A 25056-nucleotide genomic window follows, 5' to 3' on the forward strand; every position below is an offset into this window, starting at 1 on the left:
GGATCCCGGCGCGTTCAAGGCGAGGACTTCAGCCACTAGGCCACGCCGCCAGGCCCTAGACATAGACTTTGTGATGAAATAGTTGTGATAATGAAAATGTAAATGATTAGTCTCTATATTACTACTTTTAAAAAAGTAATATTTGCTTTGGATTTGATATTAATATTTGATATTTGATAATAATATTTGCTCTGCATTTGCTTGGAAACGCAGAGGCAGTAGCACTAAGCATTTTTAGGGCTATTTTCCAGAGAAAATGCGCTCTGAAGGTCAGCTCAGCTCATACAGCAGAGAGACTGACAGAATCAGACATGTAGTACACCCCTGAGTATTTCTTTCAGAGGACGGTCGTGCTCTGCTTTTTAAGACAGGGTTTCTTTTTAATAGATCTTTATATTCTTCTTATATATTTTACATTCTATTTATGTATGTTACAACTACTTCTCATTATTTTCTTAAGACTTGTAGAACTACATGATACATAACATGGTCAACCTTGTATATGTATCAGTCACCTTCATTTCCTATAAAGTTTTATATTTACAAAATAAAAAATTGTTTCATTTCTGGGTTTCTAAGAAATATTCATATCTGAGGTATGTGGCTATAAACATGTGAGAGTACCATACTGGGAAAGAGAAGCTAACACTGTTAAGGAGAAACAGAGAGATCACCCATCCACTGTTCACTCCCCATGTGGCTGCAGTAACCAGAGTTAGACCAGGCCAAATCAACATCATCTTCCAGGTGTCCAGTGTAGGCTGCAGGGGCTCAGGGGCTCAGGCTATATTCCATGGCTTTTCCCCAGCAATGGCTGGAGCTGGATCGTAAGTGGAACAGCCAGGATACTTACCCATGTAGGATGCTATTTTTACAAGTTTTACCTGTTGTGCCCCAGTGCCAACCCTAGTAACTGGGTTTTTTAAATGTACATAGGGGTAGCATTTGACTTGATGTTTGAGACACTGCTTGGAACCCCACCAGGGACATGTGCACCTTTTGTAGGAGTGCTGGGTTTGCATTTGCTTTAATCCTCGTTCCAGCTTCCTGGGAGTGTGCACTTTGAGAGGCACCAAATGATGCTGTGAGTGCTTGGGTCTCGTAGCCAGGTCGCGAGCATGGGTGGGGTTCTGGACTGCTCTCTAGGTTAGTCCAACCCTGACTGTCACAGCGATGTGGGAACAGCACCAGTGAATAGGAGTCATCACAGGCATTGTCTCTTTAAAAAAAACAAGTTTTAGTGTACGTATTCATTTGAAGGAAAGTCGGGAGAACTTCAATTGAGGGCTTTGTAATTTTTTTAAGTTTGACAATAAGTACATCACTCTAGATCAAGAGTGGGGAACTTCCCACTTGCAGGCTTTATAGTGCAGGGGGAAATCATTTGGTCTGGCCCTGCTAAAGCAGATGGGACTCAAAATTCAAGAAATCTATAGTAAGCTAATTTTTAAGTTGATAATTTTGTGTGACCTGTGAGTTGTGCTATAATAGCAAAAAGCTTCCCATTCATGAAGGTAAGCTTTTTTTTATTAATTACATTGCATTATGTGACACAGTTTCATAGGCTCTGGGATTCCCCCAACTCCTCCCCGTACCCTCCCCCCATGGTGGATTCCTCCACCTTGTTGCAGTATTACAGTTCAAATTCAGTCAAGATTCTTTCATTGCAAGCATATACCAAGCATAGAGTCCAGCATCTTATTGTCCAGATAAGTTCAATGGTTTCTTGGAGAGACCATCTCTAGTCTGAAGGTAGGGCTGGCAGAATATCATCCTGACCAATTAAAAGCCACAACATAACATCAACAACAATTTATGACTTTATGGAATTATTTGACATGGTATTGAGTAACCAATATGTTTAAAAATGCAATTTCTTAACCACATCCTGTGACTACTTCATTGACATTTCAATTTTAGTTTATATACAACCGGTTTCTGTACACCTTAAAATGGCTATACAATACTATTCGGCTGTCTCATGTCTATTTTCATTTTAGTATTTAGCAGTTTATAGTGTTGAAGCATAATTTTGCTGAACTTGGCAGATTTTAGGATAGTCTAAATTGGCTTATAACTCTAACAAGATCTATGTCAACAGTTGAGGTGCAGAACAGTTTTAGGAGGGGTGTGCAGAAAAATCTTTAATAGAAGGTAAGCTTTTTTGACTTATTTGTTTGCAAGGCAGAGTGGCAAAAAGAGACAGAGTTCTTTTGTCCATTGGCTTATTGCCTAAGTGGCCATGATGGTTGGGGCTAGACCAGGCTGAAGTGAGGAGTCCCATGTGGGTTCAGAGGCTCAAGTTCTTGGGCCGTCTTCTGCCACATTCCCATTCACTTTAGCAGGCAGCTGGATAAGAAGTAGAGCAACCGGGACTAAAATCAGTGCTCTGATGTGGAATCTAACATCTGGAGCAGTGGTTTAACCCACTTTAGCACAACAGTGGCCCAAATTGTAAAATAGGAATGCCTTGCTCTGTTTTGTGCTGCTACAACAGCCCAAATACCTGAATGGGTAATTTATAAAGAACAGAAATTTATCTCATTGTTTTAGAGACTGGGAAGTCCAAGATTATAGTGTTAGAGACTCAAAGTTACCATCTGCTTCCAAAAGCCTTCCTAAAAGGTGTCCTCTGCAGAGAGAAGCTGTGTTATCCCATTGGCAAAAGTGAAAAGGCTAGAGGAGCAAAGTTCCTCCTGCGTCAGGCCCTTTTTTAAGGACACCTAATCCCATTCTTAAGGGTGGAGCTGTCATGACTCGGTCATATCCAGAAAGTCGCACCTTCTCATGCTATTGCGTTGCGCATTAAATTTCACTTTGAGTTTTGGAGTAGACAAAAAAAAACCTCATACCAAAATTAGTTCTTATCTCCTTTATTTTCTGAACCTGTTTTGAGAAAGGAATTACGATTCTATAATTTTTATGCTGTAGTGGATTAGCAATTTTTTTTGAAGAAGTAATGCTCTGAAAAATATAAAACTGGAATGTTTTTTAAATGTATTGCTTTGTATGGGCCCGGCACCGTGGCCTAGCGGCTAAAGTCCTCGCCTTGAACGCCCCGGGATCCCATATGGGCGCCGGTTCTAATCCAGGCAGCTCCACTTCCCATCCAGCTCCCTGCTTGTGGCCTGGGAAAGCAGTCAAGGACGGCCCAATGCTTTGGGACCCTGCACCCGCGCGGGAGACCCGGAAGAGGTTCCTGGTTCCCGGCTTTGGATCGGAGCGCACCTGCTGTGGCAGCTCACTTGTGGAGTGAATCATCGGATGGAAGATCTTCCTCTCTGTCTCTCCTCCTCTCTGTATATCCGGCTTTCCAATAATAATAAAATCTTAAAAAAAAAAAAAATGTATTGCCCTGTAGCAGTAACTTGGCCACAAGGAAACGCACTGAAGAATTCTCGGTCTCAGTTTGTTGCTAGTTACTCACCAGCAGAGTTGGATTGCTGCTTACCTTTTGTTGTAATTCTGCTTAGGATTTTTAAAATTAGAATGCAGAAAAATGGAGTATCTTAAGCTGATGCCCAGGTTTCGTGTCTTTGGATCTATTTTTACCTTTGGATAGTCTTCACATTAGAAAAAGTTAGCAGTAGGAAAAAAAATCCTTAGAAGTTAGGGTAGTATTTCAGATTTAAAGCAAATCTCTAATACAGCTAAATAAAAGGACTTTATTTTCAATTAGATACAGGTGTTCAGTATCAAAATTGATCTCACATGCTTGGAGATCCCAAATTTGCAGGTGCTCTGACGCCTTTATATAAAATGCTGTAATGTTCGCATATAACCTGTGCACATCCTCTTGCATACTTTAAATCATCTTTAGCTTACATACAAGTTAATGATATATAGACAGCTTACCTACCACATAAAGAATATGTGAAGAGTTATTACTGTATTATTTATGGAATAATGAAAACTATCTGCACATGCTTAACACAGATGCAGTATTTTTCTGAATATTTTTGATGCTCATTGAGTGAAACCTGAGTGAAAAACCCATGGATACGGGGGCAGGGGACTGTATTTGAATTCTTTTTTTTATGTGTGCATAAAGTATCCAAGGAACTGATCATTTCCATTGTAAAGGTGCTTTTTTCCCCACTCTGAATTAACTAGCAAAGAGGATGTGTCTGTAAGAATTCAGTAAATACCCATTGAATTACTACTGAACAGCCTCTTATCAAATGCCCTGTGCATATGTTTATGCACTTAAATCCCATTGTAAGAATTCATTCTCTTAAGAACCTAAATGCACTGTAATCTGCTAACTGGTACATATGCCAAAAAATGAATCAGCTCCTTTTTTTAGGTTGTGACTATGTATAACCTATATACATAATATATAAAAGAGCATCAACTTGTTTGAAATTATTTATTTTAATTGATATTGTAGTTACATATTTAGAATTTTGTCTAAAATTCAACTGGTGGGTTGGTTCAGCTGGCTAATCCTCTACCTCCAAGCACTAGCATCCCATATGGATGCTGGTTCATGTCCTGGGTGCTCCGCTTTCCATCCCCCTCCCTGTTTATGGCCTGGAAAACCTGCAGAGGAAGGCAAAAGTCTTGCTATCCTATACCCACTTTGGGATACCTCAAAGAACCTCCTGGATCCTGGCTTCAAATTAGCTCAGCTCTGATCATTGCAGCCATTTGGGGAGTAAACCAGTGGATTTAATATCTTTCTCTCTCTCTCTCCCCATCTCTATATATCTGCCTTTCCAATAAAAATAAATAATAAGTCTTTAAAAGTTTGTCTTTAAAATGAAGAAGACTTCAGAACTCCTTTTAAATGATACTTTTTTTATATCTCCTTATTTTTCACACAGATTTCATGTAGAGAGCTGGCTCTAGAGATAGTGAAAGGAGAGTTAGAAAATAAAGGCTGCTGTTGGGAGACTGAAGGCTCATAACCCTGAACTGAGTATATAAACCCTACTGCAAAGTAAATATATCCTGACATGAGAGTATAGATTTGGCTTGCTAATTTGTGTCAAGCTCAGTTGTTAGTCATTTCTTTATAACTTCTGAAATTTTTAATTTTGCTTTCTTTCATTAGTGAAGAGACATTGAGACACTTTGATATTTGCATTTTCAGTGATAACTTGAGACATATTCTGCCTCAGTTGTAGGCAGCTAAGTTGTCTTGTACCTAGGCAAGTATTAGACTGCGGAGAGAAGAGCTGCCAGTGGGCATTCTGGACCTGGTTAATCCCAAATTTGTGTTAATTATACCAGAATGCCAGAATAGTTGCTTAATTTTATTATTTTTTAATGATATGTGGGAGTGGTGGGGAACAAGAGGCACATCTTGCCACCCAGGTCCCCCCAAGCAAAGCAGATTGCCTAGGGAAAGGGGTCGGTCTGGGGACCTATTAGAGTGGGAACAGTTGAGGGCATGTTTGACAGGAGAGGAAAAGACTTCTGGGGTTTTCCATTCACCAGGCCACTGCCCTTGCAAGTGGGTGAGGGAGCTGAGATGGAGCAGTTTGCACTTGATCTTAGCCAAAAGGCCGAGAAGCGATTGAGATGGAGCAGCATATAGGGGAGAAACTCGAGAGCATGTCTGCATCAGGCGAAGGCACCTACCCAAGTGGGAGACCTGGGCTGGCCTAATGATGTTGCCTACTGCCCACCGGCACACTTGGGCTGGGGGTCATGCCTGGCTGAACTGGGCTGCAGTGCCTACCCCAGAGTGTAGGAGCAAGGGTAGACCACTTCAGGCTGTTCATGATGAGTGCCAGAACTCAAGAGACCAGAACTGGGTGCATATTCTATGGGGGAATTTGTGGATTCACCTCTGTGAGAGTGTAACACCTACTAGTTTGTACAGAGAACTTACGTGACAATGGGCCTAGCCAGGGTGGACCACAGAACTCACCTGAGAAGAACCACTTGGCGCTCGAGGGGAACTTGGAAAACTCCCCTACTAGGCCACAGCTAGCACTGGAGAGCAGAAGAGCCAGTGCTGGGGGTAGGCCAGCCAGACAAGGTGGCAGCATTTGTGTGGAGTAGATCTTGGGACAGGACCAACTGGGCCAGGCTGCAGCATCTGTTGGCATGCATGAGAGCTAAGACAGGGTGTGGGTTAGGCCTGACTGGACTAGACCGCAGCACGTGCCAGCAAGAGCTGATACTGCAGGTAGGCCATGGTAGGTTGGGTCAAAGCACCCACCAGCAGTGCAAGATCCAGGGCTGGGACTGAACCTGGTAGGTGAACTCCAGGGATTCCTATACGGGACTGCAGCTCCCATTGGTGAATGCAAGAACCAGGACTGTGGGCAGACCAAGGTAGGCAAGGCTGAGCACCCATGAGCATATGTGTGGGGTGGGAGTGGGCTGGGCTGGACTCCAGCACCCGCTGATGGTTGCAAGTGCCAGGATGGGTATGGGACAGACTAGGCTAGGCAGTGACTCCTGCTGGATCACCTGAGAACTGTATCTGGGGGAGGGCCAGGCTGGGCTAGGCTGTAACACACATCAGTGAGAGCCAGAATTGGTGTGGGCCTGTTGAGTTAGTCTGCAGCACCCACCAATGTGTGCCAGGACTGAGATCCAGCTTTGTCGGTCTCTGCAGCAACAGCACCCACCAGCACACACAAGATCTGTTGTGGGAACGAGACTGGTGGCGAACTTCCTTGCTAAGCCACAGCATCTGCTGTTGAGTTCAGGCCAGACCAGGCTGGGCTGTAATACCTGCTGGCTTATGTGTGAGCCAGGTGTGGGGACAGGCCAGACAAGGTCAGTCCGTAGCACACACTGGCATGAGTGACAGCCAGGATGGGGTGTACACCATGCCTGGTAACATAAGGGCTGTGGGCTAGCAGTATACCTGGCTGGGCTGGGCTACAACACATATTGTCAAAGGTCAGAAGTGAGAGTGGGCCATCTCAGACTGGGCTGTAGTGCCTGCTGGCATGTACAAGACCAAGAGCTGGGAGTGGGCATGGTAGGAGAACCTCCACAACTCCACTGCTGGGTTGCTGCTTCCACAGGTAAGCATGAGAGTTGAGACTGGGGACTGGCCATGTTGGACTGGGCTGTCACAGCCACTGGCATGAGAGCCAAAATGAGAGTAGGCCACTAGGTGGACTCTGTCAGCCAATAGACCTTGGGAAGATTTTTCTCTACCCTGGCACAGTGAAGCCAACAATGTCTTATAAGTATCCAAACCTCTCAGGTAACACCCTTGGAACACTCTACCCAACCTTGGGGTCTCTAGGCAATCACCAAATGACTGCCCCACCTCCAGGTGCTGAGGTAGTCTGACATCAAGAAGTAGCCACCTCCTCTCCTATGGACACCGGAGGAGGGGGGACTTGAAATGTGTCCTACCTACCTTCTTCCATACCTGACCCTTCCTACAATAATCAGAGGCCTACAAGGGCATGCCTTCTTCTCAACTATATAAACAATATTAAGAAAATTTAAAAAATAAAAAGCAGTCTGCAAAGTTGTGTTTATTTTTTTCTATACACTTTATATTTGTTAGTAGGCAGTAATATTTTTTAAGTCCTGCCATACCCAATTTGCATACATCTGAATCTTTATCAAATTATTTCTTTATCATTTATCATTTATATTAATCTTTATCAAATTATTTCTCCTTTAGATTCATGCTCAGCTCCTGAAGGACCCTCTTATTTTAAATCAAGTCATTTTCTTTGAGAATATCTAGATGTATTTATATTTCTAGAAGTATAGATTCATTGTAAATATGTAGTCACTAAAACTGACAGTGCAGTTATGTGTACTGAAGGACAAAAAAGCCCTCAATAAAAGGATCCTTGTTCATGATCATTTTGCTTTCTTTTAAAGAGAAAGTTTCCTTAAATGAAGTAGCTCATTTTCTAATGATGGTAGTAACAAGTGACCTTAATTTTGTAACTGCCTTCCTTCATTGATTTTATTCCCTTCTGTGAAAATGCAAATGAATCTTTGAACTATGCTCTAGTTTTGGAAAATGGACCAACCAATTATAACAGACAGCAATGTATAAGATAAGGCAAATGTAGGGGAAATTGGCCAAGAATGAAGATTAATATATGCAAGGAAATTATTTCAAGCCAGTGTTTAAAAATTAAACAATTTATTATTTGGGGTTATAATAGTATTTTTTGACAGTTTGAAATTCCATACCATTCTTTAGCATCACATTATCTTACTGTGCAATCTTATATATTACCAATAAAGTACCGACTACACTAATTTAGAAACTGGAAACACCTGTAATATAAACCTAAAATCAGACAACATCCAAGTATCAGTTACCTTAACTGTATCATTTTCTAATTTAGTAAGGTAGGACTGGTGATGGAATGGGAGGATATTGGATAGGTTACAGATACTCCATGAATTTTGGAAAAGGACTCTGAAATAAGCAACAGGTAGAGGTGTTAACTTTAAGTATATAGATAATTTCATTTTGCAGTTTTTAGGATTTGACCTCTTGGTTACTTGTTTTGTTAATCATGTTGACTCCGACCAGTATTAAGCATAATCATGAATCAATGAGTTCTAGTTCTTGAATCAATGAGTTCAGCTACACGCAGCTGGTCACTTTTTTAGAGAGAGGGAAGATACAAATTAAATCCACAATTAAAACCATTAAAGGAAAGAATATGATGATTGAAAGCAGGTCCTGTCACAGCCAGGACAGCAAATAAGAGCACCTTTGTTCTTGGAAAAATAGCATCAAGTTCTTATTTGTGGACGTTGTTCTCTGAGAAATGAGCACCTTTCTACCTTTTTTTTTTTTTGATGCTTCTAAACCATCTAAACTATATATTTAGCCCATTAAGTCACAATTATCTAATATTAGTTACGTTTTATGTAGTTACCCTGAAGAGGCTTAAGAAATATCTTGGTCTCATCAATATTATATTTATAAATGAATTTAAGGAATTAAATATTAAGCACAGTTCCCGAGTTCACAGAGTATAACTCTTAGTTATGCAGTGCTGAGGCACTGAAGAGCACATCACTGAATGTAAAGCAACTTAAGAGGAAAAGAGGTGATATCATATTATAACCTTTATGTTGTGTAATACCATTTATATCTTACATAATATAGACATTTGAAAAATTATAAACTGAACTTGTAGCATTCCATTTGGCTTCTTGATTTTTCTATTTCCTTAATGTCCCGACCTGCAGGACACAACGCTCAAACCCTTTGGGTGGACTGGGAATGCCGGGATGCTAGCCCCAGGCTGCTGGCCCCAGAAACACAGGGACATTCGTACTTGGTGGAAAAGAGTGCCTCTCTCTCTATTTTTACTCCTCATACATATACCTTCTTCTCTAGGGGAGGGGGAAAAAGGGAGGGGCTTCCTGGGAGTAATTATCTTCATTGAAGCAGGGAAGGAACTAATCATCTATATTGAAACGGGAGGAACTAATTATTTGAACAGGAACAAGGGTGGAGGTTCTATTCTGCTTGCTCTACAGAGGATGTTTTGGCCTAATATCCTGCTTGCTGTAGCCCTGCTTGCAGGCTTTTGCAATGCAACAGGCTGTCAGGTAGGTCAAGTCTAAGGCCCATAAGTCTGTGGCTCCTAACACCTTAACCCCATTTTGTTTTATTAACCACTTAATAAGTAGCCATGTACTGAGTACTGTGCTACACAGATGTGACAGAAGATGTGTGCTTCAGAGAAGTTCTTGAGAAGTATCTTTCCCACTGAAAAACACAGATGAAAAGCAAAATAATCTGCAGAATCCATTTAAATGGAATAATATTATTACACTATATTAGACTAGTATAAATATAAAACTAATTATAACGTGGGTCTTGGGAATTTGGTATTCAAAGATGAACTGGGGATTTACCAGATATGGAAGGAAGGAAAGAACTTATAAGCAGAAATTAGTAATACAAAGTACCTGGTAAGTTTGCAGGACTTTTGTTATTTGGTACCCAGTACAGATTGTATGTAGAGTTGTTATGAGAGAAGAAATTCGGGGATTAGATAAGAATCAAATCTAAAAAGCTTTGGACCTGATCAATTTGGTAGTAGAGATCTGCTTAAAAATCTTAAATTTCAATTGCCTTAGTTGATAGACACATGACTTTAAGAAGCAATGTGAAACTAGTGGATGATTGCTTAGGCTGTTCCAAATGAATCTAGTGGAGTATGAACTGCATTAGCATTAGTAGGAGCGGAAGATAAAGGATGATACATTATGTTAGAGGTTCATTGCTTATAAGAGGTGAAGGAGGGAAGGAGATTTAGGTTGGGCTATAGATTTTCTGATGTGGATCTATGTGTTGAGGATATTGTCAGTATTTAAGATTTTTAAAAAGCAGTAGATTTTAGTACAAGTATGAACTCATGTTTAGGCAATAAATTTGAGACACTTGTAATATATCTAGAAAATATATTTCTGGTAGGCAATAATGGGTTAGTGTATAAGGTTTGAGTTAGAGAAAGAAATGTAGGATTTGTCTTAGGAAAACTAGACTGAGAGTAAAATATCTTCAATAACTCAGTACCAGGAAAGCAGATAAATGGAAAAAAGTGAACAAGAAGCTTGAAATCATTTCCAGAAAATGATAGGCAAATGTTTATCATAAACATAAGAAAGTGGGGCTTATTATCATTAGACATTATATGCATACAAAATTAAATCGCAATGAGAACCCACCAGTTAGGATGTCTAAAATGGGAAGGAAAGGGTGAAAAACTAATAGCAAGTGATGGCAGTGTTGTGGAGCAACCGGAACAGTCACTGTCTTTGACAGGATCTTCTAAAGTTGAACAAATGGACAAGTCATATGTTATGACTGGTGACGTGTGTGTGTGTGTGTGTGTGTGCATATGCACATGCTTGTGTGAATGTACCCGTGTGGTGAGTTGTGGGGATTTGTATCTTATGCTATGATCAGTTTGAATCTATGAATGGTTTAAAACACTACTTGCAAAATTCTTCAGTGATTAAGAATTAGTAGAAGCTTTTTGCAGTTCCGCTTCTGGTTAGATAGCCATCAGAAAAAACATACATTAACCAAAAGACACATGCTAAAACATTTGCAGCTACTCAATTTATAATGTCAAAAGCTACACACGGGCAGGCATTGTACAACAGATTAAGCTGCCTCACGGATGCCTATAGCCCATATAAGAATGCCTGGATCAAGTCTTGCCTCTGTTTCTGATTTAGCTTCCTAATATTGCAACCACTGGGAAGCAATAAATAATGACTCAACTAGTAGTGTCTTTGTCACCCATATGAAAAGAAAAGAAAACCTGAAACAACCCAAATGTCTCTGTGGTATATTCTTAAAAAAAGAAAAAGATCTATTTGTTTATTATTGAAAAGTCAGATTTACAGAGGAGAGACAGAGAGAAAGATCTTCCATTTGCTGGTTCACTCCCCAAATGACTACAACAGCTGGAGCTGAGAGCATCTGATGCTGGGTGCTGGGAGCTTATTTGGGTGCTGGATCCCAAAGGGTTGACCCATTCTCGACTGCTTTCCCAGGCTACGAGCAGAGAGCTGGATGGGAAGTGGATCAGCCAGGATATGAACCTGCCCCCCTATGGGATCCTGGTTCATGCAAGAGGAGGACTTTAGCCACTAGGCTACTGTGCCAGGCCTTCTGTGATATATTCTTAGAATATGACAATGAGACTAACATTCTATTCGGACTCTAATTACACACAATAAATAGAAATGTATATCAAAAATATAAAGTTTAAACCAGACACAAAAGGATATATATCATGCCATAGTTGTAAAGCTCAAATGCAATCTAACTGATTTTGGCTACTAGACATGAAGGTAGAGAGTAACCTTGTTTGAAAGGTAGTGACTGGGCCCGGCGGCGTGGCCTAGCGGCTAAAGTCCTCGCCTTGAACGCCCTGGGATCCCATATGGGCGCCGGTTCTAATCCCGGCAGCTCCACTTCCCATCAAGCTCCCTGCTTGTGGCCTGGGAAAGCAGTTGAGGACGGCCCAAAGCCTTGGGACCCTGCACCTGCGTGGGAGACCCGGAAGAGTTCCTGGTTCCCGGCTTCAGACCGGCCCGTTGCGGCTCACTTGGGGAGTGAATCAGCGGATGGAAGTTCTTCCTCTCTGTCTCTCCTCCTCTCTGTATATCCGGCTTTCCAATAATAAAAAAAAAAAAAAAAGAAAGGTAATGACTGAAAGTGACACAATGGTACTTTTCAGGCTTAGATTGGGTAGTTTCATAATTTGGATACCATTTACTAGAAGTGCTAACCTTGTCTCAATTCATTGAGGTGTAACATGTACTTTTCTGAATGTGCATTCTATATAAACAGCAAAAACAAGATGTAATTACTCAGGAGGTACACATGCCTGTGTGCGTGCGCCCCAAGAGCTTGAGGAACACAGAACCCAACGTGCATTCCTGCTCTCCTTTTTCCTCAGGACTCTTTCCAGCTGTAGTCTGACAGAACCTAAGGAGGTAAGACTAATGCGGATACTAGGCTTTGTGTTAGAGAGCAGGATTGCCCTTGAAGCATTTCTGCTTACAGACTAGTACAGGGCACACTTGGAGTAAATTGTCCTTATATTTTAGAAACTAAGAGTTGAAGGACAAACAAGTTCTATGAAGAGAACTACTATCTAGAGACAGGAGATGCTGCTGCCTGATGTGAAACAACAGCTGCTGCTTCTTTTTTTTTTAACCTTTCTAAAGTAGTAAATCCCAGTAAGTGCCCTTCAGTTGTTCCCTCTCTTTGATTAACTGAAATGATGTGGCTTGTGAATTATTTCATTTCAGGAGAGAACAAATAAGGAATGCCATACTGGTTGTCTCCTAAAGGAATGTTTTTACAAGTAGGGAGAGGAAAAACTCCCCATTCAACAAAAGTGTCCATTATTTCAGCCCATTTCCCATAACACTAAAAAAGTGAGTGTCAGCTAATTTGCATAGCCTATCTTTTCCAGAAATGGCAAACAGCCTTTTGAAGACATCATCGCTGTCTATGCGGACCAAATTGCTACATCAAACAGGAGTGTCACTTTATAATACATCTCATGGATTCCATGAAGAGGAAGTAAAAAAAAAACTTCAGGAATTTCCTGGTGGATCTGTTGACCTCCAGAAAGAAGACAATGGCATTGGGATTCTTACTCTGAACAACCCAAGTAAATTGAACGCTTTCTCAGGTATCAGTGATCTTTGATTTCATAGATCAAGAATGAAATTGTATCAACAGGTATCTGCCAGAATTCTTAAAACCCATGATACTTTTTGTAGAACATGGGGGAAGAAAAACCCACTAAAAGTCTGTAATGTGAACCAGGAGCATTTTTACTATGAGTATTTTAAAGTTTTCTGAAAACTAGTTATATTTCAAAATAAGTCTAAAACCTAACTATAATTCAAAATAAAACTAAAACCTGACTATATTTCAAAATGAAACTCCCTCTCCTACCAGTTTAGGAGAGACTTACAATACGTCCCACTTACCTGAATCAGCTGGCCAGCCTCCCGGGACGACCGACCCTTCGTCGTATCCTCTCTTTCTCAATCTCGGTGGGACCTCCAGATGTTGGCAACGCCCACGTCGCCACGTACCCCTAGCCAAGCGGAGGGACTAGGGTTACAAAAAAGACAACAAGAAAACACGCAGTACACCGAATGCCGATCGATGATAGATTGATCTTTATTGCAACTCCAGGCTTTCTTTTATTCTCTGCCTAGCTCCTCCCAGTGTTTATCCAGTCCTCAAGTGGCCACCCTAAATCCTTCGAGTTCCTCCCAGTAGTGGCCACCCTAAATCCCTTGAGCTCCTCCCAGTGTTTATCCAATCCCTTGGCAGATAACTTGACAAATAGGAAGCAGGAACTTGTGGTTAAGCCAGTGGCTAGATGTATCAGGCCAAAATTGCCAATCCTGTTACCCTCTGAGAAACAAGCTAAGCTGTGGAGTTAATCCTTGGGAGACCGGGGCATGCAATTCATGATCACAGATGTTGACTGAAAGGAAAGTTTCACTTCCTGTAAGAGCCTTTAGATGATCGGTCTAAGTGTGTTCAGTACTCACTTGATGCAGACAAGCCCACAAAATCGTAGAAACTAACTCCCGAGATAGTGCCCAGACCATCAAGGGCATCCATGTACAAAAAGTGAGGAAATATGTGAATGATGTCACATTGAAGACACGGCACGCACCAATAGATAGTTACAATGCTGGATTTGATAGGTGTGCCCAGGCCAGGGGTTGGACAAAGGATCTGTGGCCCAAAAAGAGAGCTGGATTTCTTTTACACATGCTTAAAATTGCCAGAAGTAATGCTGAATATCAGAGTGCTGGTGTAGATTCTCTGATTCATTGAACACATCCAAAGGAATAAACACCCAAGATGCACAGCAATATCTACAGAGATCATGGTTGGATTAACCCAAACAGGAGCTCTCTGTGCTCTGCTGAGGTGATCCTCACTGACAAGGAAAAGATTGTTCCTAAGCCAGAAGAGGAAGTGGCACAGAGGAAGATATCCCAGAAGAAGCTAGGGAAATAAAAACTAATGCCTTGGGAATAAATTCAACATAAGAAAAAATGGTAAACTCAGGCAAAAAAAGAAAAAAAGAAACTTAGGTTCATGGTGGTTATTTTTGCAATTGGAATGTAGTTGCCATTTTACCAACCTAAATGTATTTGCTTTTAGCTAATGCCACTGGGAAACGAGGGGAGGAAAGTTCCAAAAAAATTTTTTTTCTTAAGATTTATTTTATCAGAAAGGCAAATTACAGACAGCAAAGGAGAAACCGAGGGATATCTTCCATCCTCTAGTTTACTCACCAAATAGCTGCAGCAGCCAAAACTGGGCCAGTGCAAAGCTGGAAGCCAGAAGTATCTTCTGGGTCTCCCTTATGGATGCAGAGACCCAAGGACTTCAGCCAGTCTCCATTACTTTCCCAGATAGGGAGCTGGTTCAGAAGTAGAGCAGCCAGGACTCGAACTGGTGCTGCCTGCAGAGGCTTAGCCTGCTGTGCCACCCCTCAAATATTTCCTAAGACTGAACAGAAACGCCTTTACATTAAAATGATTCCTTAAAAAAAAAAAAGATTTATTTAATTCAATTGCAAAGGCAGATACAGAGAAAAGGAGCTACAGAAAGAGGGCCTTCCATCCGCTGGTTCACTCCCTAAAGGGCCATAATGACTGGAGCAAGCCAATCTGAATCCAGGAGCCAGGAGCTTCTTCCAGGTCTTCCACATAAGTGTAGGAGTCCAAGTACCTGGATCATCATGTGCTGATTTTCTAGGCCAAAAGCAGGAATCTGGGTGGGAAGTGGAGCATCCAGTACACAAATTGGTACCCATGTGGGATGCCAGCACATTGTAGGTAGAGGATTAGCATGTTGACCTGCCACTCCAGCCCATGAAATGATGCTTTAAGTTTTTATAATTGAGATGAGAGGACTATCATTTATTACTAATGAAAGGTTTCATTTGCTGTTCAAGATTCTTAGCCTGTGAGAATTCTGTGTCTCAGAAACTTGAAGATTCAGGACATATAGTAATTTGTAGTTTTTGCCAAAGCTCTCATGAAATTATATCACACTTAATGAATAATGCTGATTGCCATTCACATTTCAAAGTAATTGCAATTATCTCTTCTAGTTATAATTATGGATAAAATAAGGTATAAATTATATTCTCTAGTAGTCCAGTTTTGAAATATTGCATTCAAAACATCCAAATAAATTTTTATGTATCTGCTGTATATAAAATAATATCTATAGGTCATAATTCAGTAGACTGTACATTTTGTAAATTTTTGGTGGTATGTCTTGAGCTGTTTCTCAGTACCAATGCTGAGCACGAGAAATATAATGCAAAACGCTAAGGTGAGCCACATATGTAACTTTAAATGTTTCAGTAAACATAGTTTTAAAAAATGAAATAGCTAGAATTGATTATAATGATAATATTGCAGTTAAATCAGTGTATCCAGCACATCATTCCAACTTGTCACTCCTGTGAAAACCTACCCTTTGCCTTTTCACACTAAGTGTATGAGATCTGATGTTCATTTTATGCTCAGTGCTGTGTCAGTTTGAGATAACCACACTTCGGATGTTTAACAGTTACATGGGACTGATGGTCACTTTTATGGACAGTGTAGCTCCATACTTTAAATTGGTTCCGGAAAAAAAATCTTAAATTAGCCCAGGGAAAGTAATTTTAGAGGAACAAAAAAGGGTTAAATTTGACAAATCATTTTAGATGTTACTGAATAGTTGCAAATAATTTTTTCAAATGTAAACATAATTTGATGTATTATGTATAAAGCTAGTAAAGCTACAGCTGCTCTGGTTCGGGTAATAATGTTTATTTGGTGGGGTTGAAAGAGGTGACCTAGGTCCTCAGGTTACTTATTTAAAAACCACCTTAAGGTCCTTGAGTTTAAGATTAAAAAGTTGTATAGATTTTTTTTATACTCAAGCTCAAAATAAGTCTCTTTTAGAAGTTTAAATATGGGCCAGGCGTGATAAGGTAGTGGTTAAAATCCTCACCTGCACGTGCCAGGATCCCATGTGGTTGCTGGTTCTGATCCCGGCAGCCCTGCTTCCCATCCAGCTCCCTGCTGTGGCCTGGGAAAGCAGTTGAGGATGGCCCAAAGCTTTGGGACCCTGTACCCACGTGGGAGACCTGGAGGAGGTTCCTGGTTCCCGGCTCCTGATCGGCATAGCACCAACATTTGTGGTCACTTGGGGAGTGAGTCATTGGATGGAGAATCTTCCTCTCTGTCTCTCCTCCTCTGTGTATATCCGACTTTGCAGTAAGGGTGGATACATCTAAAAAAAAAAAAAAAGAATAAGTTTAAATATTGGGCCTGCACAGTGCTTAACTGGCTAATCCTCCATGTCCAAGCATGGCATCCTCTATGGGTGCTAGTTCGTGTCCCAGCTGCTCCACTTCTGATCCAGCTCCCTGCTTGTGGCCTGGGAAAGCAGTGGAGGAGGGTCCACTCCTTGGGACCCTGCACTCTTGTCAGATAAGAAACTCCTGGTTCCTGGCTTCCGATCAGCACAGCTGCAACTACTGTGACCATTTGGGTAGTGAGCCAACAGCTGGAAGATCTTTGTCTCTCCTCTTCTTTCTAAATCTGTCCTTAAAAACAAAAAGAAAAGAAAAGGAATTTTAAAGAAAATGCATTTAAATATTACAAATGATTGAAGCTCTGCATTTACTTATGCAAATTTATTCTTACTCTAAAGGTATGGGTTCTTTGTTTTCCCACCTAACTGTAAGCATTTACAAACAAGAACTATATTTCTCCAGTGCCCTGTAGCAGGTACTTCGGAAGGATTACAACTTTAAGTAGGGTGTAATTATCCATTAGAAAGAGAAACTGCATTAGTGGTTTGTGAGTTAATAGCATTAATTTAACACTGTGGATCCAATTTACTGATTGCCTCAAAAATGACAAAGAAAGTAATAGTTCCTGCCATGTGGGATTTAATTCCAGGGACATTTAGATACCTTTTGGGGCCTGTTTAGCAAGCAACCTTGAAAACACAGTATGCGTTTGTTTCCTTTTCTTCTTCTCCTTCTGCTCCTCCTCTCCCTCCTCCCTGTCCTCCTCCTCCTCTTCTCAGCCAATTACATCTCCTTGTTTGTGAACTTTACATTGTTTTCTAAAGCATTTCCCAGAGGAAAATAAATTCATCATACTGAGAACATTAGGAACTTTATGAACTTGAAGTATCTAAACATCCCTGAAAATTATTGATTCTGAAGGATGGTCCCTGATGTAATCATTTTAAATCTGTCTACTGTAAACATGCTTTGACATAATTTTGCAATGATATCAGGATGGGCCCAGCGGCATGGCCTAGCGGCTAAAGTTCTCGCCTTGAAAGCACCAGGATCCCATGTGGGCGCCGGTTCTCATCTCGGCAGCCCCACTTCCCATCCAGCTCCCTGCTTGTGGCTTGGGAAAGCAGTTGAGGATGGCCCAAGGCTTTTGGGACCCTGCATCCGTATGGGAGACCTGGAAGAGGTTCCAGGTTCCCAGCTTCGGATCAGCGCACCACCAGCCGTTGCGGTCACTTGGGGAGTAAATCATCAGACGGAAGATCTTCCTCTCTGTCTCTCCTCTTCTCTGTATATCTGACTTTGTAATAAAAATAAATAAATCTCAAAAAAAAAAAAGATAACACACCAACCTTTAAATTGTAGGCCCATGTTAGTAGGCCTGTGATGCGCTGATAGCATGCCTCAGGCCCAGCACAATTTGTCAGGACACAAATACAACGTGTCCGTTCCTGGACTAATAGCTTGTTACACTGGTTCAGCGTGAGTAGGGTAGGAATTTTAAATTGATCCTCATGATACTATACTCATGAAATTTGTTCAGCCTGTTGACTGAGACAAGTTGAGACTTAGATAAATCTGAAATCAGATCTATGCTATATCTTTAAGTAACCATTTTCTTATTTCCATATTGTGTTTTTTTCATTCCAAGTTTCTATTTAGGGACTATATAATATATTCCTATTTTTCTTGCTAATCATATATTTATAAGATTTTAAAGTTTTTGTTAATATAAAGAAAATAGGTTCATGCCTTCCATAGGCACATATCCCTTGCTGACCTGCTTCCCCTATACTGCTTCCTCCCCTTCTCTCTCAGCAACAGTTTTTACACAGTCTTAATTTTAATCCATTCTATATACACGGTCTTAATTCACCAATAATCATAATTTCCACAAGTAAAAACAAGAATGCCACAAGACCACATTTCCACTAGAGTATAAACATGGGCTAAAATTGACAGTTCAACCCAAAGCAGCCATTTCATTCCTACACTTTTTTGTGTGTGCTGTATATTAGCTTCCTAACATCAGAGAAAACCCATGATATCTGTCTCTTTGAAACTACTTCAATTGCTAAGAATAATGGTTTCCAGGTATACCTATTTGGTTGCAAAAGACAATATTTTATTATTTTTAAAAGTATTTATTTGAAAGGCAGATTTACAGAGAGAGAGCGAGAGACTCTGACTCCATCTGCTGGTCACTCTCCAAATGGTCACAATGCAGGGGCTAGACCAGGCGAAAGCCAAGAGCCAGAGGATTCTTCCAGATCCCCCATACGGATAGGGGCCTCAAAGACTTGGGCCATCCTCCAGCACTTTCAAAGGCGTTTTAGCAGGGAGCTGGTTTGGCAGTGAACGGTCAGGTGTCAGAGTATCACCCATATGGATGCAGCGTTGCAGGCAGCAATCCAACCTCTACCCCAGTGCTGACGCCACTTGCATGAAATCTTTAAAAATATATATTTTTATTAGAAAAGATAAACAGAGAGGATGATCTTTCGTCCATTGATTCTCTCCGCAAGTGACAGCAACAGCTGGAGCTGAGCCAATCCAAAGCCAGGAGTCAGGAACCTCCTCTGGGTCTCCCACGTGGGTGCAGGGTCCCAAGGCTTTGGGCCATCCTCGACTGCTTTTACAGGCCACAAGCAGGGAGCTTGATGGGAAACAGGGCTGCCAGGATGTGAACTGGCGCCCATATGGGATCTCGGCGCATTCAAGGTGAGGACATTTTATTATTATTATTAATTACATTGCATTATGTGACACAGTCCCAAATGTACTGGGATTCCCCCCACCCCTCCCCAAACCCTCCCCCAATGGTGGATTCCTCCACCTTGCTGCATTACCACAGTTCAAAATCAGTTGAGATTCTTTCATTGCAAGTGTATACCAAGCATAGAGTCCAGCATCTCATTGCCCAGACAAATTCAATAGCTTGTTGGGGAGAACATCTCTGGTCTGAAGGTAGAGCTGGCAGAGCACCATCCCTATCAACTAAAAGTCCCAACATAACATCAGCAACAATTTACAACGTCGTGGAATTAATTGACATAGTATTGAGCAACCAACATGTTAAAAAAATGCAAGTTCTTAACATAGTTAGATAGGATAGTATTACAGTATAGCAGTTTAGGCTGCTGCTTTGGAAAGTCAGATATACAGAGAGGAGGAGAGACAGAGAGAAAGATCTTCTGTCTGATGATTCACTCCCCAAGTGAGCGCAATGGCCAGAGCTGCACTGATTTGAAGCCAGGAGCCAGGAACCTCTTCCAGGTCTCCCACACGGGTGCAGAGTCCCATTGCTTTAGGCCGTCCTCAACTGCTTTCCCAGGCCACAAGCAGGGAGCTGGATGAGGAGCAGGGCCCAAATGAGATCCTGGTGCATTCAAGGGTAGGGTTTTAGCCACTAGGTCACGGCGCTTCTAGGCTGCTGCTTTGGATGTCCACATCTCATAGTGGAGTGCCAGTTCTAGTCCTGACACCTCCGATTCTATTCCAGCTTCCTTTTCATGCATCATGGGAGGCAGTAGATAATGGCATGAGTATTTGTTCTTGGGGTGAGGGAAGGGAGAGAGAGAGAGAAGGAAGAACACTAGAAGAGAAGAACAATGGTATATACTGATTGACTCTCCAAGTGTCTGCCATCACTGGAGCTAGGCTGAGCCACATCCCAGAGCTCGTCTCCCACATGGGTGGCAGGATCTCAATTACATACGTTGCTGTGCATTTTTATGAATTCCTAAATTATTTCTTGTTTTTTATGTCCCAGCAGTTTCTTCTTCTTCCTCCCTGGCAGGTGTTATGATGCTACAACTCCTAGAAAAAGTCATTGAATTAGAAAATTGGACAGAGGGGAAAGGCCTCATTGTCCGTGGGGCAAAAAACACGTTTTCTTCAGGATCGGATCTGAATGCTGTGAAAGCACTGGCCACCCCAGAGGCAAGTGTTTTATATTATGCATTAATCTTACATGCTTCTCAGACATCTGTGGATGAAACATTTCTATTTTATCATATGATTATTTTTTAATTTTAATTTTTGTTTTTCATCATATGGGTCCGTAGGCACAGGGATTTCCCCTTCTCCATTATTGCAATAGTACAGTCCTTCACCAACAGTGACAACTCCATCTTCCTGGTATTTATATATATCATGACCTTGTAGATATAAGACAATGGTAGAAACTCTAGCATTCGATGTATTTAAAGTTTCGTTGGAAGTCCTTTTATTCAGGAGTAGAAATGTATACTGCAACGTATGTTCACTTCCCGGAATTCTAGTCTGCATTATACAGTTCATCTATGAGAATATATGTGTATACATGTTTACTTACATGTCTATTTATTTGTATTTTGTATGAAGGTTTCCTTATATCAGAGTGAACATAAGATATTTGTCCTTTCTGCACCCAGAATCCATCAGACCATTAGAGGAAAACACAGGTAGCACTCTTTAAGATACAGACATTGGTAAAGGCTTTTTAAAAAGTCACATCAAGTATAGGTAGGCAATGCCAAAATAAACAAATGGGATTAGGTCAAACTAATAAGCTTCTGTACCTCAAAAGAATTAACAGTCAAAGAAGCCACCAATAGAATGAGAGGAAATCTTTGTACACTAAGGAACTGGTAGGGACTAATGCCAGAATTTACAAAGAGTTTCAGGAGCTCAGCAACAGCAAAGCAAACAACACTGTCAAGAAATGGGCAAAGGAAATGAGCAGGCGTTTTTCAAAGGAAGAAATTTAAATGGCTAATAGACAAATGAAAAAATGCTTAGGTTCCCTAGCTATCAGGGAAACACAAATAAAAGCCTTAGTGAGGGCTTACCCAACTCCAGTAAGAATGGCCTTCCTTTGAAAATCTACAAACAACACCTGCTGAGGAAGATGTGGAGAGAAAGTTACCCTACTCAAATGGTGGGAGTGCAGCCTAGTACAGCCACTGTGGAAGTCAGTATGGAGTATGCTCAAACAAATGAAAATTGACCTAGCATCAAGCCCTTGAGGGAAAACTCTTACAAAAAGTTGGAGTGTGGCAGAATTGTGAATTGAAGAGTCAAAGATAATAATAAAAAATTTAACCTTGTTGGCTATCAGTTCAGAACTCAAATTTGTTGTGTTTTACAGAATAAATGTATTCATCGTTTTGGCTCTTGTAACTATCCTTTAGTTCAACTAGGATAGATTTCTTTTTGTTCTTCATTGCTTTTGAAAAAGAAACTGAAGTCCACACTTACGGTTTGATGAATTTCTTTTTTAGTTTGAAACACTAGGATTTAAGTCAAAACTAAGGTTTTGTGTGTGTGTGTGTGTGTGTGTGTGTGTGTGTGTGTGATCCCTAGTTGTTTTTGCATTGCCGAGAAATGGGAACATGCCTACCACATTTCAGCACTTAACATATAAACAGTAAAGTTGTCTCAGTGGATGAGGTGTCCAAGAAATAAAGAATCATGGATTGGATTTGGGGTCATACATGCATTTAGGGAATCAACTAACAAGCTAAAAAAATAAAAAATAAAAAATAAAAATAAAACCAACTTGAACTACTTTCCAGAAATGTGTAATTTGTGGAGATAAAAATCCAAAATGTCAAGCTTAACATAACTGTCCTCTTCCTCCCTTCCTCTTCGGGCATTTATCTTCTTAGGAGGTAGCAGATGGCAGGTTTTCTGTGTCTCCGTAGAATCCCCAGAGCAGGATTGCACCTTGTTCTGGGGGAATTTGAAGTGACTCTGACTCCTGTGTCTTTGTTAGTGCCTCCTGCAAAGCTGAGCTCAAGGAACACTTCATGTCAGTGGTGAAATATGGCGTTGTTGGGATTCCACACAGCATTGAAGAGTTTTAGATGAAAATCCCATTAACTAAACAAACAAACAAAACCAAAAACAAATCATGAAACAACTTTTGGTTTCATGATTTTATTAAAACTTGAATTAAAAAAATAATTTCTAGGTAATATATTTGTGTTTTACCTTTGTGTTCATGCATATTTTTATTTGTAGGAGGGAGTGGCCTTATGTATGTTCATGCAAAACACATTAACAAGATTAGTGAGGTAATGTATTTTATTTTTTTAAAACAAGATTTGTTTTTGTTGGAAAGGCGGGGTTGCAGATAAAAGGAGAGAGAGAAAGAGAGAGAGAATCTTTTCCCTATGTTCACTTCCCAAATGGCCATAACAGTTGGAGCTGGACTGATCCAAAGCCTGTAGCCAGGAATTTCCTCTGGTTTTCCCACACGGGTGCAGGGGCCCAAAGACTTGAGCTGATTTCCCAAGCTGTAAGAGGGAGCTGGACTGGAAATAGAGCAGCTGGGACATGAATCTGCGCCCATAAGAAATGCTAGCACTGCAGGCAGAGGATTAGTGTGCTAAGACATTGCACTGGCCTCTAATTTTAAAAATAGTTTTGTAAGACTCAACAATGCATCTTAATTTTTCAATTTTTTCACTTAAAAAGTAACAGCTGATTTTCAATTTATATTTAGCCTAATATGAGCTACTTTGTTGTACTATTGGAGGTAGTCATTTAATTAAATAATAGCACAAAATATTTTTTAAAGAGAAGAAATGAGAAATAAAAACAATTTAAGACAGAATGCTTTTCCCCCAAAAGCTTACATAACTAGCTACATGAAGGAGTACACATTGAGAAAGTTAAGTGGTTATATTAGGACAGAATAAAGATACTAATCAGGAGTTGAACCATGAAGTTTACTTTGTATTGGAAATCAGTAGGATGTGTATTGGAATGGTCTGTGACCAGCAGAAAGAAAAAGAGCCAGGGATTGGAGAAGGTCTTTGTAGCTTTCTTAAGCAGATGGGTCTAATGTGCACCTGGGTGGGGAGAAACAGGGAAAGCATAGTTCCTGGCATGCCTAGCATTTGGGTTCTAAGGGGTGGCAATTTTTGGCTGAGTAGCGTTCTATTTTCATATTCCAAATGTAAAAAAAATGAAGAATTATGAAAGCTATGAAAATCATACATTTTCAAGCATACTTATTACTTGGACATTATAATATCTTTAGTAGTATCATATCTCAGAGTCCCAAAATAATAGAATCCTAAAAATGCCATTCTAATATACCTTTGTTATTGGTTTAGCTCATGTCCACCGCATTTTTTTTATTACATTTGGCTTTTTTAGCTGAACATGTAGAATTATTTTTAAAGAAATAATCCCACCTGCTTTGGAAAATATTTATTAAGAATATTTCAGTTAAGGCCCAGCGCGGTGGCCCAATGGCTAAATCCTCATCTTGCATGCACCAGGATCCCATATGAGACACAGGTCAAGTCCTGGTTACTATACTTCTTTCCAGCTCCCTACTTGTGGCCTGGGAGAGCAGTAGAGGATGGACCAAAACCTTGGGACCCTGCAGCCACATGGGAAACCTGAAAGAAGCTCCTGGTTCCTGCCTTCAGAGTAGCTCAGCTCTAGCCTTTTCAGTCGCTTGGGGAATTAACCAGGAGATGGATGATCTTTCTATCTCTCAGCTCTGTAAATCTACCTTTCTAATAATAATAACAATAACAAATAAACCTTTAAAACAAATATATTCCAGTTACTCTTAGACCTGTATTTTTGAACTTCATTAGAACTTAGGGGGAAAAAAAATCCCATGGTTTTGATACATTTTAGACCACATTTTTAACTGATCTTCATGAACAGAAAACATAAGAGATTTATTTTGCCAGAAAAGTGTGTTTCTATATAGAATTACCCAGTGGTTTATTTCAAGCAATGATGAAAGATTTTTGCTGGGAACCTTAGAGCGTACTTTTAGAGCTCTGTCTTCTATAATATATTTCCTCCCATTGGAAACTCTTAGTTGATGTCAGCTGACAGTGCTACATCGAATTATTCCCATTGCCAGGAATAACTCAATGAAGTTGCAGGACATTGAAGTTGCTGGCATTGTGACACACTGCTTACATCCTCCTGCTGGTGCAGTGTCAAAACCAGCATCCCCTGCAGGTATTGGTTTAAGTCCTAGCTTCTTGTCTACTGATGCAGCTCTCCACCAGTGCTCATGAGAAAGCAGCAGAAGAGGTCCAAGTGCTTAGGCCCCTGCCACCCACGTGGGAGACCTGGATGGAGGTCCTAGCTCCTGATCTTGACCTGGCCCAGCCCTAACTCTTTGGACCATTGTGGGAAGTGAGCCAGTAAATTAAAAGATTCTCTCTCCCCCCCTCCTTCTTCCCTTCCCTTTCTCCTTAATTATTTTCTCTCTCCCCCTGACTTTGTCTTTCTC

At 40.8% G+C, this 25056-nt stretch overlaps 1 protein-coding gene and 1 pseudogene across 1 annotated transcript in view; both read left to right on the forward strand.

Moving 5' to 3' along the window:
- Positions 1 to 12406: 12406 nt before the first annotated feature.
- ECHDC1 (ethylmalonyl-CoA decarboxylase 1) overlaps positions 12407 to 25056 on the forward strand; it is a 28622-nt gene continuing 15972 nt past the window's right edge. Inside the window, exons 1-4 of the mRNA XM_058677379.1 lie at positions 12407 to 12429; positions 12915 to 13136; positions 20599 to 20741; positions 22806 to 22858. Of these exons, the coding sequence (XP_058533362.1) occupies positions 12917 to 13136; positions 20599 to 20741; positions 22806 to 22858 (416 nt within the window). The 5' untranslated portion in view covers positions 12407 to 12429; positions 12915 to 12916. The remainder of the gene's footprint in view (positions 12430 to 12914; positions 13137 to 20598; positions 20742 to 22805; positions 22859 to 25056) is intronic.
- Positions 13231 to 14515, forward strand: LOC118758259 (large ribosomal subunit protein uL22-like; annotated as a pseudogene).

This window comes from Ochotona princeps, chromosome 1 (genome assembly GCF_030435755.1).
Source record: "Ochotona princeps isolate mOchPri1 chromosome 1, mOchPri1.hap1, whole genome shotgun sequence".
NCBI classification, from domain to species: Eukaryota; Metazoa; Chordata; class Mammalia; order Lagomorpha; family Ochotonidae; genus Ochotona; species Ochotona princeps.